This window comes from Dermacentor andersoni, chromosome 8 (assembly GCF_023375885.2).
Source record: "Dermacentor andersoni chromosome 8, qqDerAnde1_hic_scaffold, whole genome shotgun sequence".
In the NCBI taxonomy this organism is placed as follows: domain Eukaryota; kingdom Metazoa; phylum Arthropoda; class Arachnida; order Ixodida; family Ixodidae; genus Dermacentor; species Dermacentor andersoni.
In genome coordinates, this window is record NC_092821.1 from 117,341,998 (window position 1) to 117,357,289 (window position 15,292).

Below are 15,292 nucleotides of genomic sequence, written 5' to 3' on the forward strand. Positions count from 1 at the left end.
GGCGTGCAGACACGGACACAAGAGATCAGAAGTGGAGAAGAAAAACGCCGACTATCAACTAAATGAAGCACTGAGGCAAAAATAAGAAAGAAGACACAAAGCTCATCTGCGCATGCTCCGGGATGGTAGCGCCACGTGTCAATCGGGTGCACGCGCCGGTTTACGTGAGAGGTAACTGTTAAGGCATTTGATCTCTTCCTTATGCAAGGTAATCGAAGGCTGTCACGCACGCACTTCCACCATTATTGATATGCCATGCTTCTACCATAAGACGCGTATCTTCATTCCTATGCCTGTACAATATTGCGTATTCATAGAACTCAGGCAAGTAAGAGGAAACCATTTTCTAATAATTCACTGTGAAATGACGCACTGGTTCTCGGAGACGCCATCGTAAGTGATACCCATTGCAAAACCCTTGCTTTAGGTCCTAAAAACTGTTTTTAGCCTAACATAAAACACGTCGACGTTTTAAGTCTATGACGTTGCATAACCAAGTTTGTCCCGGGAGTAGAACGCTCGCACTGTATTTCAGAGTGCATTGCAAGCAATAAACAATCGAGTATTCATATTAAGAAGTCTAACGCTGTCCGACAGTTGGTTAATTACTATGTGGAGCATGAACTTAGACCAGTAATATCAGACAAGGAAGGTTATTTCGTAATCATGCCAGATGACATGTATTCAGTAAAAGCGATATCAGTTTCTACTGAAAAAAATTTTCAGCCAGTAAAACTCAAGCCTTCAGCAGGTAAGCAACGTGCGCTTGACCTCCTGTCAAGACATTATCTAGATAGGATTGTCTCTAATGTCAAGAGAGCAAAGTCGCTCCCCTTAGAACTGTTTTTCTCGGCGAAGACCCATCAGCAAGAGATTAATTTCGTGCTATAGTGTCAGAGAAAGGGATATGGTAGGTCTGTGTGGCCAGTTACCTGGAGAACTGCTAAGCTTCATTAGTTTTTTCAGACCCCTTTACCTTGCGTAATTCTAAGGATTAGTTCAGTTTTTGAGAGAGAAAAACCTTGGCTAGTGTACAGCTTTTAGTATGGATATCGAAGACTTGTATTACTATTTGCCGCATGGTGGGTTGTTAAACTCCGTACATGAGTGCATTAAGGAACAAGTGCAAGTGCAATAGTCGGCTTTTATATATAGATGTGGTGCTTCCACGGGTGTTTTCTAGAAATTATTTAATATACTTGAAGTCGAAGTTAATTGGGTGGAACGATGGTGTGTTTCTGCTGAAATCAGGAATCGGTATTGTTTAAAAGGTTGCCCCTATTCTTAGTAATATTTACCTGAGCAAGATTGACAGCTGCTTAGAGAAGGCCTTGGGAGATTGTGTTATTAAGGTATTTCGTTAGGTTGATGATTAACTTATTTTCTGCAATAGGGAGAAATTTCATTCCGCTGCTACCCCAGTAAGTGAGCAATTTAAAGTTAATGGAGAAGAATGAAAGTTTAGCAAGAAATTTCCTCAAAAACGCGTAATACAGTTTCTAGACATTTCCATGGTCTCCGAACAAATCGTATGTGTTGGCAGTACACCCATAGATGTTAGAAGCCTTTGTTAAACTTTCAATCCAAGCATTCCAAAGTAGAAAAAACCGAATTGCCATGTCGAGGCTTAGGTCTTCTCTCACCAGATCGTACCTGGACAAAATGAACCCTAGTTTTATTGCACAGGTCCGGCACCTATTAGAAGCAGGGTATCCTAGCGTAGCAGTGGCCACTGCGGCTGAACGCCTAAAGAAGTTGATTTCGAGGGGGACGGACGGGATTACAGAAGGCAGTAATAGCAAGAAAAGAGTAGTGGATATTCATTACATTCATTCAGAATCGCACAGGATTAAACAAGTTGCTAGTAAATATGGTGTTAACGTTGTTTACACTGCTTCCAATAACCTAGGTAAGATATGCGCTGCCGTGCAGAGAAAAAAACGAGCAAGTGAAAGGAAAAAATATAACAGAGATTTGTCCAGTGAAGCACATCAAGGAGAACAATTTTACTGACTGTCGAATGGGTGTGGTATATAAAGTTCCCTTTAGCTGTGGCCATGTATATGTAGGGCAAACCGGGCGGCGTATGAATCACAGGCCTATGGAACAAGAAAAGTCATTAACGGGTGGATCGCCTTCTCATCTTTCCTTACATTGCCAAGACTGCCAAGATTTTACCTGCCCGCCTGAGTTGGACGAATGCGCTATATTGTACAGGCATCGGAATGAAGATAAGCATCTTATGGTAGAGGCATGGTATATCAATAATGGTGGAAGTGTGTGCGTGAATCAGCCTTCGATTACCTTACACAAGAAAGAGGTCAAATGTCTTAACAGTTACCTCTCACGTAGAGCGGCACAAGGCAGGCAAGGCAGGCAATGCAGGCAAGGCAGGCAAGGCAGGCAAGGCAGGCAAGGTTAGCAATGAGGCTTATGGCAAGCAGGTAGCCTTTTTGGCGGAGAGGCAGGTGCTCTGGGCAGCATAGAGCCAGCCAAATTGCCATCTTTTTTGTGCCACGCCACAGCTGATGAGGCGCCGTGCATGCTTGCGCCGCCAAGAGAAATTGCTGCATACGGCATTTACCGCTGCACCGAAAGTCTACACAGCGGTTCTTTGACGACATCGTATTAATTGACATTGCGTAAATTACACGGACAAAGAGCTGAAACAGCTCCTAATTGTTCCGCAGCACGCCAGGGCAAGATATTCATGCAGTGCCGCGCCGACTCGCAGTAAGCAGAGAAGGGGAAAGTCTCGCCGGATGAATTTTCCTCCTAGCTCTAGTAATAGGTGAATATGCGGAGCTTAGTGAAAAAATTTATCCTTTGCTGGGTAGAATCAAACCTGCTTCATATATAGTCAGGTAATCTTTCTCAATATACGAGGGAAAGTAAAAGAACTGAAGGAATTTTTTTTTATAAAAGGTACATTTATTCTAATGATGGAAAGCGGAAATATACACAATTTTTTCTTCACAGCCTCTCGGCACTTCAACGCACTTTGCCCAAAGTTTCACAAGTTTCTTTATTCCTTTAGAAAAAACGTTTTATGGCTGCATCTACAACCAATTTTGCACAGCATGATTGACTTCTGCATTGGTTGCAAGGTAGCTTAGAGCTTCATTCAATGGTTCAAAATATGAAAATCGTTTGGAGCCAGATGTGGACTGTATGGCTGGTGTTCCAGCGATCCAAATCCCAACTCCTTTATTGTTGCAGCGGTCCGTTTAGAAGAATGTGGCACAGCATCATCTTGCTGCAGGATGAGACCTCTTCGCAGTTTCCCACGATTTTTGGATCTGATTGCAGGTTTCTGTTTAGTTCGCAACACATGACAATAGATCTCGCTTTTCACAGTTTTGCCTCTTGGGGTGAAGTGAACGGCTGTCACACCTTCCACTTCACAGAATAGTGCTGGCATAGTCTTACTAGGTGATGGTTGACATTCAACTTTTTCAACTTCTTTTAATGGTGAGTGCTTCGAAACCATGCTCGCAGCCTCACTTTCCGGTTTGTGTTGATGTACCAAAGTTTCGTCTACAGTAACAATTTGCTGTAAAATATATATCCCTTGCGACGATAACAAGCCAAATATTTACGAGATATGTACAACCTTTGTGCCTTATGCTGCACTGACAATTCTTTCGGGACCCACCTTACACGCACTTTGCGAAAATGTAGCATGTCATGTAAGATGGAATACTCTGAACCGTGACTGATATGTAAAGTACTGGCGATTTCGTCCACTGTGATTCGTCTGTTTTCCGTCACCATACCCTCAACGACTTTCCAATTGTTCTCAGTCTTTGACTCGATGGCCTGCCCGATATTTCCTCGTTACCTAAAGAAGTTCTTCCCTCCTTGAAACGCTCTGTCCATTCGTAGATGTTGCTTCGCGATAAACAACTATCATCTTACTGCGCTTGCATTCGACTAAAAATTTCCACGGGTTTAACACCTCCCGCAAACAAAACGCGAATCAATGCCCTCATTTCCTCGTTGGCGCAGATTGACAATAGAGCTGCCACGGTTGACCGTTTGCTACGCTCTATCAACTAATGCGGGAATAAGGAGGAACGTTCCATAAAAGTGTCGCAGATGACATTAATTCAGTGCTGGATACTAGCAGTATTCCTAAACACTAGTGCGAGAAATTGCAAACGTCCATCTATTTTTTGACTTCCTCTATAGTACATTGAAACACGCGCCAGACGTGGATCTCGTGGCGGTGGCGGTGGCGCTAGATGGCGCAGCGTGTCTAAAAGAATGCGCGATACAGGAGCTCTGCACCACTACACGCCTTATACATGACGCGTTTAGAAGGTGGCAATATGGTTTGCTCCCAAATTAGGGCAATGATAATCGCAATAATGTCGACATTCATTTTCAGATGGTTTCCGCCGGAATTATATTATATATATATATATATTGTAGTGAAGAGGAACGCCCGGCGCTGTAGCCACATCGCCAGTTGTCCGGGAAGCGCGAGCTCGAGATTGCCTGAGCTGCTCTGATCGAGACACGCTGCCTGCTGCTCTCTTGTACCGTTTTCACATATATATATATATATATATATATATATATATATATATATATATATATATATATATATATATGTGTGTGTGTGTGTGTGTGTGTGTGTGTGTGTGTGTGTGTGTGTGTGTGTGTGTGTGTGTGTGTGTGTGTGTGTGTGTCAGTTCCTTATGTCAGTGTAAGATAGCTGACATAAGAAATTATTATATGGATAGAAGTGAGCATGCTCTCAGAAACAGAGGCAGCCTAAAAGCAGTGAAGAAGAAGCTAGTAATACGCAAGAAGAAGATGTATGCGTTAAGAGACAAAGCCGACAATATCATTACTAAAATGGATAAGATAGTTGAAGTGGCTTAGGCGTTCTATAGAAATTTATAGAGTACCTGTGGCACCTACGACGATAATGGAAGAAGGAATAATCTAGAGGAATTTGACATTGCACAAGTAACGCCGGACGAACTAAACAAAGCCTTGGGAGTTATGCGAAGGGAGAAGGCAGCTGGGGAGCATCTGGTAACAGCAGATTTGTTGAAGGACGGTGGGCAGACTGTTCTAGAAAAACTGGCCACCCTATATAAGAAATGCCTCATGACATCGAGCGTACCGGAATCTTGGAAAAACGCTAAGATAATGCTAATACATAAGAAAGGAGACGCCAAGGACTTGAAAAATTAGAAACCGATCAGCTTACTGTCAGTTGCCTGCAAAGTATTTACTAAGGTAATCGCAAATAGAATCAAGAACACCTTAGACTTTTGTCAACCAACCGACTAGGGATGATTTCGTAAAGGCTACTCAACAATAGACCATATTCACACTGTAAATCAGGTGATAGAGAAATGTGCGGAATATAACCAACCATTATATATAGCTTTCATTGATTATGAGAAAGCGTTTGATTCAGTCGAAACCTCAGCAGTCATGGAGGCATTGCGGAATCAGGGTGTAGACGAGCCGTATGCGAAAAATACTTAAAGATATCTATAGCGGCTCTACAGGCACCGTAGTCCTCCATAAAGAAAGCAACAAAATCCCAATAAAGAAGAGCGTCAGGCAGGAAGATACGATTTCTCCAATGCTATTAACAGCATGTTTACAGGAGGTGTTCCGAGACCTGAATTGGGAAGAATTGGGGATAAGAGGTAATGCAGAACACCTTAGTAACTTGCCACTCGCTGACGACATTGCCTTGTTTAGTAACTCACGGGACCAAGTGCAACGCATGCTTACTGACCTGGACAGGCTGAGCAGAAGGGTGGGTCTAAAAATTAATGGGCATAAAACTGAATAATGTTTAACAGTTTCGGAAGAGAACAGCAGTTTACGATAGGTAGCGAGGCACTGGAAGTGGTAAGAGAATACATCTACTTAGTGCAGGCAGTGACCGCGAATCCGGATCATGAGACTGAAGTAATCAGAAGAATAGGAATGGCCTGGGGTGCGTTTGGCGGCCATTCCCAGATCATGAACAGCAAATTGCCATTATCCCTCAAGAGAAAAGCGTATAACAGCTGTGTCTTACCAGTACTCACGTACGGGGCAGAAACCTGGAGGCTTACGAAAAGGGTTCTACTTAAATTGAGGACGACGCATAGAGCTATGCAAAAAAGAATGATGGGTGTAACGGTAAGGGGGGGGGGGGGGGGCATAAGAAGAGATCAGATTGGGTGAGAGAACAGACGCGAGTTAATGGCATCTTGGTTGAAGTCAAGAAAAAGAAATGGGCATGGGATGGGCATGTAATATGGAGGGAAGATAACCGATGGTGTTTAAGGGTCACGGGCCGGATTCCAAGAGAAGGGAAGCGTAGCAGGGGGCGCTACGCTTCCTACGCTATGTATATATATATTGAAATGGGGTTTATTGTAGCTCGTTCGAGGGATCGCAGGTAGCTCTAGATCACGAGTCCTAGCGCTTCGCATCAACAACCCGCGCTCGTGTTTCGCGCCGCAGCGGTGGCAGTCCGCACAGTGCCACATGCATATTACCCACTACAACTACCCCCTGGGGGCGAAGAGGAGCCATCCTGGCGACCTAAGGCGATGATACGATAAGGGGGTCGTGGTACGGCTTCAGGCGGCTGACGTGAACAGTCTCGCGGCCACGGCGGCGTTTGTCCGAAGATGGCGTCACCGGTTCGACCACATAATTTACAGGCGAAGTACACGCGACGACCCGGTAGGGACCTTGATATTTCGGAGCAAGCTTTGGGCTAAGGCCTGGAGCTTGAAAGGGCAGCCGAAGCCAGACGTGAGAGTCCACGGCGAAGGACTGTGTGGGCTGATCGTTGTCGTGGCGATCTTTGTGGATTCCTTGGGTATCCGACGTGAACGAGCGAGCCAGTTGGCGGCACTCTTCAGCATGGCGAGCAACTTCGGAAAGAGGGGTGAATTCAGAGGCATCCGGGTGATATGGTAGTACGGTGTCGAGGGTAGTGGATGGTTCACGCCCATAAAGAAGGAAAAATGGTGAGAAGCCTGTGGTAGCCTGAACGGCGGTATTGTATGCGTACGTCACAAAAGGGAGGACGTCGTCCCAATTTGAATGATCCGACGCAACATACATGGTGAGCATGTCCCCAAGGGTGCGGTTGAATCGTTCCGTTAGACCGTTAGTTTGTGGGTGATACGCCGTAGTGGTGCGGTGAATAGTGCGGCACGCGGCGAGTAGCTCATTAATAACTTCGGACAAGAAGACACGGCCTCGGTCACTGAGTAGTTCTCGCGGTGCGCGGTGCCGTAAGACGAAATGCCGTAAGATGAATGCGGCGACGTCGCCAGCAGCAGCCGAAGCAAGTGCAGCAGTTTCAGCATATCTTGTCAGGTGGTCGACTGCGACAATTATCCAACGATTTCCGGCAGCACTGCACGGAAGAGGCCCATAAAGGCCGATGCCAACCCGATCAAAAGTACGTGCAGGACACGGTAAAGGTTGCAGAGGGCCTGTCGGATGAGAAGATGTCTTGCGTCGCTGACAGGCTGCACATGACCGAATGTATTTGCGGACATAAGAATACGTGCCGCGCCAGTAGTACCGCTGGCGGAGCCGCTCGTAGGTTTTCACGACGCCAGCATGAGCTTGTTGTGGGTCTGCATGGAAATACGTGCATACGTCGGAACGCAAATGGCGAGGGAGGACTAGCAGCCATTTGCGACCGTCGGGCTGATAGTTTCGGCGGTACAAGATGGCGTCCCGTAGCACGAAGTGGGTGGCTTGGCGACGAATGGCTCGAGGGCATGTAGACGTTGAAGAACTGCTAAGAATGTCAATGAGAGACAGAATCCACGGATCTTTTCTCTGTTCAGACGGCATGTCAGTAACAGCAAGCGTAGCAACCGGGCACTCTATGGATGAAGGTGGCCTTTCGTCGGATCGCATGGGCGCACGGGAGAGTGCATCTGCATCAGAATGTTGGCGCCCGAATCGATAAATGACGCGAATGTCAAATTCTTCGATCCGAAGAGCCCAACGTCCAAGACGCCCCGACGGGTCTTTCAGTGACGCAAGCCAGCAGAGCGCGTGGTGGTCTGTCACAACGTCGAACGGACGGCCATACAAGTAAGGGCGAAATTTGTTTAAGGCCCAAACTATAGCTAAACATTCTTTTTCCGTGACAGAATAATTGGATTCTGCCTTCGTGAGAGCACGACTCGCATATGCAAGAACCCTCAGCAGAGGGTTGACAGTATGAAGAAATAAATAAATATGCAACCACATATTCTGGGAAGCCAGGCTTCCGTTGTGCAAGGACGGCCCCAAGACCAACGCCGCTGGCGTCGGTATGAACTTCAGTCGGTGCACTCGGGTCGTAGTGGCGTAGAAGAGACGGTGAGGTAAGCCGACGACGCAAAGTGGTGAAGGCTTGGTGACATGCCGGAGTCCAGTCACGAAGGTCACCAGAGCCAGCCAGGAGCTTCGTCAGGGGAGCGATGATGCAGGCAAAATTGCGCACAAAGCGGCGAAAATAAGAGCAAAGACCGACGAAACTGCGGAGCTCTTTCACTGTAGTCGGCCGCGGAAATTCTGCGACAGCACGAAGTTTGTCAGGGTCGGGAAGGACGCCGTCTTTGGACACGACATGGCCAAGTATGGTCAGCTGGCGGGCTCCGAAGCGGCACTTTTTCAAGTTAAGTTGAAGGCCGGCGGTGGTAAGGCAAGTAAGGACTTCACGTAGACGAGAGAGGTGAGTGGTGAAATCAGGGGAGAAAACTACCACGTCGTCTAAATAACACAAGCACGTCTTCCATTTGAGGCCTCGTAGAAGATTGTCCATCATCCTTTCGAATGTCGCGGGTGCATTGCAGAGGCCGAATGGCATTACTGTAAACTCATACAGGCCATCAGGCGTAATAAAAGCTGTCTTCGAGCGGTCGGATTCATCCACTGGCACTTGCCAATAGCCCGATCGCAAGTCCAAAGAAGAAAAGAATTCGGCACCATGAAGACAATCCAGGGCGTCATCTGTGCGCGGTAGAGGATAGACATCTTTTCGTGTAATCTTGTTGAGGCGACGATAGTCCACACAGAAACGAATCGAGCCATCTTTTTTCTTAATGAGTACTACAGGAGACGACCAAGGGCTGCAGGATGGCTTGATAACACCACGTTCAAGCATGTCTTCAACTTGCTCGGCGATGACACGACGCTCGGTGGATGACACACGGTACGGACGCTGGCGTAATGGTGCGTGGTGTCCCGTATCAATGTGGTGAGAGACGGTACTCGTGCGGCCTAATGATGCTTGGTTGCAGTCAAAAGAGGCGTGAAAATCATTTAAAAGAGTAATAAGCAGCTCACGTTGTGTCGGCTCGAGGTCATCGGCAATAGAGCGACAAAAAACATCCGGTGGTACTCGGTTAGATGGCACATGGGGTGCCAGTGCTGTTACGTTGGCAGTATCCACGTCGTCGGGAACAGGGAACTGCACAATAACGTCAGCGTCCACAGTCTGGATGGTACCAATAGTCTCGCCACAGTGCAAAGCCAAAGTGTACGAATTTGGGTTAGAAATCAGTATTTCTGCAGCCCCATGGTGAACCGTGAGGAGGGCGAAAGGCAACAATACAGGCTGGCGGCGAATGAAGACGGCAGCGGGTGAAAACATGACCGTCGCTTCGGCAAGCGATGCGCATGAAAGAGGGACAAATACCGCGCTGTGAGGGGGAAGGTCAGTATCTGAAGCTACACAGATCCTGGTAACATCATGAACTTGAAAGTCGTGAGATGGCAAATCGCATAGAACGGAGAACTGAACCTCAGCACGTGCACAGTCAATGACCGCGTGATGCCGCGACAGAAAATCCCAACCGAGAATCACATCGTGGGAGCAACAAGTTAGCACAAAGAAATCAATCGAATACAAAATGTCTCGAATCAACACCCTGGCAGTGCACATAGCGACTGGCTGAACTTGTTGTGCACTGGCTGTTCTAAGCAATAATACCGAAGGCATCATGGTCACTTTCCGTAATTCACGGCAAAGTTTCTCACTAATCACAGATACAGCAGCACCTGTATCGACGAGCGCAAGACATTTGATGCCATCAACAGACACTTCAATAACGTTAGCGGGGGAAAAACGAGGACTTTGATGTTCCGACGATGACGCAGTTCGTGCCTCAGGAACTGCGGAAATCAGGTTTCCGCCTCAGTAGTACTGGCACTGGGCCTACGACGCATTGGTGAGAGTGAGCGCCGACGAGGGGAAGGTGAGCGACGAGTATTGTAGAGCTGTGACTGCGGTGCTGGTATGTCATCAGCAGCGTAGACTTCCGGTGGTGGTCGTGAAGGCATACGGAAAGGTTGGAAGCCCGAGCTGGGTGGTCGCGCGGTGCCCACGAAGGCCGGCAAGCGCCGGCGGCAGAAGCGCGCTACATGTCCCGGTGTACCGCAGGCATAGCATATTGGGCGGTTGTCAGGAGTGCGCCAAGGATTTGTACCTTGCTGCTGTGCGCTGAAAAAGGCAGCGACCTGCTGGCGAGGCGAGGGCGGATGAGAGAACACCGGCTGGAGAGGCGCTGAAGGCGGAGGTGAGAATCCCGGCAGACGAGGCGCCCGTGCAGCGGGTTCAGCATACGTCAGAGGCGCGGCCACAGGAGCCGGCTGACACGGAGGTGGAAGAGCTTCGGTCACTTGCTCTTGAATTACCTGTCGGATCGCTGGAGCCAAATATTGAGAAGGCTTCTCCGTGGTCGGCAAAATCGAGAGCTGTCGCGCGACCTCCTCGCGCACAAATTCTTTTATTTGCGTCAGCAAAGTTGTGTGGTTGTCGCCAATAACCAATGCTGCTAACGAATCTTCCGTAGGCGGTGGGCGCCGAGCTAAGATGCGTTGTTTCCGTAGCTCGTCAAAACTTTGGCACAAGTTGATAACTTCGGCCACGGTACGCGGATCCTTCGCTAGCAACATTTGAAATGCGTCCTCATCAATGCCTTTCATAATGTGTTTTATCTTGTCCTGTTCCGCCATTGACGGATTCACGCGCTTACACAGGTCAATGACATCTTCGATGTAACTTGTGAACGTTTCACCGTGATGTTGCGCGCGCCCCCGTAAGCGTTGTTCTGCGCGAAGCTTGCGCACAGCGGGGCGCCCGAACACTTCTGTGAAACTTGTCTTGAATCTGCTCCACGTTGTGAAATCGTGTTCGTGGTTTCGGAACCAGAGGTTCGCGACGCCGGTTAAGTAAAACAGCACATTGTGCAACTTCGTGATGTCGTCCCACTTGTTATGCTGGCTCACCCTTTCGTAAGATGACAACCAATCCTCCACGTCATGATCATCGGTGCCGCTAAAGATGGCAGGATCACGCTGGCGCAATGCACCGGAAACGATGATCGTCGGAGGCTGTGGTGCATCTTCTTGGGTGGTTTCGTCAGGCATGGTCGCTGCAGTCGGTAGCGTCCGGCTTTGGAGTTCCAGTTTTCGAGGTTACCCAGCACCTCCACCAAATGAAATGGGGTTTATTGTAGCTCGTTCGAGGGATCGCAGGTAGCTCTAGATCACGAGTCCTAGCGCTTCGCATCAACAACCCGCGCTCGTGTCTCGCGCCGCAGCGGTGGCAGTCCGCACAGTGCCACATGCATATTACCCACTACAATATATATATATATATATATATATATACCAAATCCACTTTTCCACCAACATAGATCACTGGTCAGTCCACGGTCGAATGGTTCGAACATCGGACTGCTGTATTCAGAGATTACGGTTCGAAACCAAATGTAATACCAACTTCGGTCAGTGCGTGTGCACCACTTATAATGTGTCAATCTGCAATTCCACGGCACTCATTAAAAAATTATCAGCTGCTTGGGCGGAATCCGACTCGCGTCATATACATTAAGACAAGCTTCTCCGAATATATAGTCAGATTTGCACCATGCACGGACTTCACGCCGGCCCTGCTGAATGACGCAGCCTGTTCAGTGGAAGACGCTGGAGATGAACCCCGCTGCATGCACGACTCACAGATAACGCGACTTTCCTGAGGCAATTCCGTGTGTTGTTGCATCGGTTCAATGCTAATTGCCTTAACGTCCACATTCCTCATGAGACGAGTCCTGTCAGAATTTTTTCAGTGAAACTACGCTGCTCGCTCATATATCGCTTGCTTTGTTGGATCAGGTACTTCATCTAATAAATTGTGAGAAGAATTCTATGATTGAAAGCTTCGTATGGTTGCATCCTAAAAAATCAGCGCAAGTAATACACCACACGCACCTATAGATATTTATTCTCTCTTCTTCCCGTGTAATGGTTTCCCAACAGGCCGTGTCCAGCAAAGTGCTGAGCCTACTTGAGGTAGGCGAACGGTAGACCAAGTAGCGCGCTAGTACCCAGTTTAGTGGTAGTTTGTACTGGTTAGTTTGTGGTGATGCCTGAGTCTCAGGATGTCTCCTACCTAAGCAGCTGCTGAACTTCAAGGTTCTACGTAGTTGTAGTGCTTCCATAGTGTTGAGATCCCCCATGTGAAACGAGCCATCGTCAAGGTTGTGGAGCGCGCTATCACTTATTTCCCCATTAGGTGTCGATATCGTTAAGTGAAACAGGCTAGGAAATAGCATTTTGCCCCACTGATATTGACAGCCATGTATCAACTAGCCCAACACCGTACTTTGCTAAATCTTTAGGTACCCCTCTATGCCACATCTTAATGCGTGTCGCATACCTAAGTGGTAAGAAATGACTCCCCATGCTGCCACTTCCGAGCACGCGGGTGACCTGCACAAGCAATGATATTGTTAATGGGAGAGTAACTAGCCGGGCGCGCCCTTTTCCTCATTCTACGGTAGGTACCCGGTGACGCATCTCAGCCCGTCGCTGTGGCGCCGGATGCTGTAGCCAGAAGGTTTTACTATTAAGAGAAAAACTCCGAAAAATCTCGCCACGTCCAGCGGCAAGCAGTGCCCTTCTCTTGTGCGGAGGTTTTCTTGCACTGGTTTTCACTATACCGAAATATGAAGCCATTGACATAATTTTGTACAGTGTGCATACCAGGCAAGGAGTGATTTGTAAGATCAACTTGCATCTGCAGAAATTTCAGGCGTAATGGGCAAACTGAAATGTGCCCATTGGAAATACCTCTTGCTGCTTTCTACCTTTATAGGTGTCTGCTTAATATCTTTTTCTTTCTTCTGTGGGGAAGCAAACCTTATGAATGTGCGCTTATCCACCGAACATTTTCTTCGCTCTTTGGACTCTAGATCTATGACACCTGTCTTAATGTATTTTCTGTTCTGTGCAGCATTGGCGTTGGTGTCACAATAAACGGTATAGTTCCGTATGACATGAAAGACTTTGTCGTTTACAAGGATTACCCCGAGGCGGTCACGTTTACTATTTCCGTCGGCGTGAACGCCAGTATGGTCAGCACCGAGGATGACGTATATATTTGCAAAACAATAATTGCGCGTGCAAGGGGCCTAATTGTCACCGTCCATAACATAAACGTCGATAACTTAGAAACGGTGAGTACCATGATTTTTCAGCGTAAGTACACAGCTTTGGAGATTACCTTGCAGGTCACTTATTTTGCTCTGTATACGATGTGTGGGCGCACAACTTAGCATTGGTTCAATTGTGCAGAAATTATCATTGACGATTTTAAATATCAGCGAATAGCCGAGCGCTTTTGGAAAGCTACTCACTTTGACAAAGCACTGATGCGCTTGAAGTCGTATATTTGTTGCAGTTAAACTATTGAGGTAGCGTTCGCCATAGTGTAATTCGCTGCACCATAATTCGCTATAGAGCGAAACTGAGAACTAAACGCATGAAGCGCTATTACAGCGCTAATGAATATAAGACGATTCGTCACATGCCTGCTGTTGCTCCCGGCGCTAGTGCCGCCTGTGAAAGGCGCCTGCAACGCTCCTCCCCCACCGCAGTAGCCTGCAACGGCGGTCATGGGGGATGGGGGCTGTGGTTCCCCAGCACCTACCTCGTCATCCACCCCAAGCCTTCCTAGCCGCAACCGCTCAAGGAGCCGCTGTCGCACCGGGTACCGCAGCCGACCGAGGTGCCGCAGCAGTTCCCGGGAGCAAGACCAGCACCGGTCCAACCCAAACCAGACATCAACGGGGACATCATGCACCCATGCTTCCGCACGCGGCGAAGGCCAAGTAAGCTGGGCTAGCATAGCCTCTCCAGTCAGCACCACACCTCCTAGTAACAATAGATGCGACACTTCACATATCGCGCAAGAATTTCATGCTGTCAAGGCTATCCGAAATTAAAGATGGGGCAGACAGATGGAGTAGCACACTGTGGTTTAAAGGTTATAAACACGGAAAAGGCGCCTCAGAAAGGCTGGACAACGTTTCGATAGGAGCACCTAGCTGCATCAAAGGCGGCCTCGTCATCGTCGGCATGTCACTTAAATATATGGTTAGTAGGGCGACCTCCCGTGGTGTTGGCTGTAAAGTGAGAGACTGCAAATAAAATGAGCGCTGTCACCTGTCGTCTCTAAGCGTGCTTTCTAAGGCGAGGGGACAAGAGCGGGAGCGTGGGAAGGTGGGGTGAAGAAAGGAAAAAGAGAAGGCCAAGAGGGAAAAATTAAAAAAGAAGAAAAAAAGAAGAACATAGGAGGGTGTTGAGGGACAGGCAGCTTAGGGAGCATTCAGGGCTATCGCTGGCGGCATGCTCTTATGGCTTAGAAGAGCCTGTCAGCCGGTCAGTGCGCGAAAAACAAAAAAGGCCGGAAAAGACATTACTTGGAAGAAAAACCTAATAGCGTAGCGGCAATGCATCGGGTAATCTTGAAGAGGTTAAGATACCGACAAGGAGTCTGGGGTGTAATGCATGGAGCAGTTTGAAACCAGCGGATTGGTCTTTCAAGGGACGCTAGCCTCAGTAGCTCAACAAAGGCGTCGTCATGGCGGTATAGAAAAGTGGCGACACGCTGTGCGTCTGAGGCGCCGGAAATGGTATCCTGGCGTCTGGGACTTCAGAATGTGTTGGCGAATGTGTTTCAAAAAATAAAATAAAGAAGAGATGGTGGAAGTATAATTATTTCCGCAGTAGAAAAGTACAAGCACGAGGCTTACAGAGATCTGAACAACCCCGAACATTATTGTAAGCTGGATAACAATCTGACAGTGTCCTGCACACTGGCGATTACCAACAGGCTGAAATCACTTTTTACTGATGAATTGATAACGCCGTCAGAATACATGCTCAACCAAGCAACAAAACTGCGGGGCGCTTCTACCTCCTTCCAAAATTCATAAAATTCCATCCACTGAACTATATACCA

At 47.8% G+C, this 15,292-nt stretch overlaps 1 protein-coding gene across 12 annotated transcripts in view; it reads left to right on the forward strand.

Moving 5' to 3' along the window:
* The window catches only part of LOC129384330 (uncharacterized), a 463,248-nt gene that overhangs the window by 269,046 nt on the left and 178,910 nt on the right, over positions 1 to 15,292 (forward strand). For 11 of the 12 annotated variants that reach the window (XR_011896111.1, XR_011896112.1, XR_011896110.1 and 8 more), the window contains one exon: positions 13,283 to 13,505. The exons of the other annotated variant lie outside the window; for it this stretch is intronic. Coding sequence is in view for 8 of the 11 variants with exons in the window: in XM_072289857.1 (XP_072145958.1) it covers positions 13,283 to 13,505 (223 nt within the window). In the remaining 3 variants the exon portion in view is untranslated. The remainder of the gene's footprint in view (positions 1 to 13,282; positions 13,506 to 15,292) is intronic. 12 annotated transcript variants of the gene reach the window in all.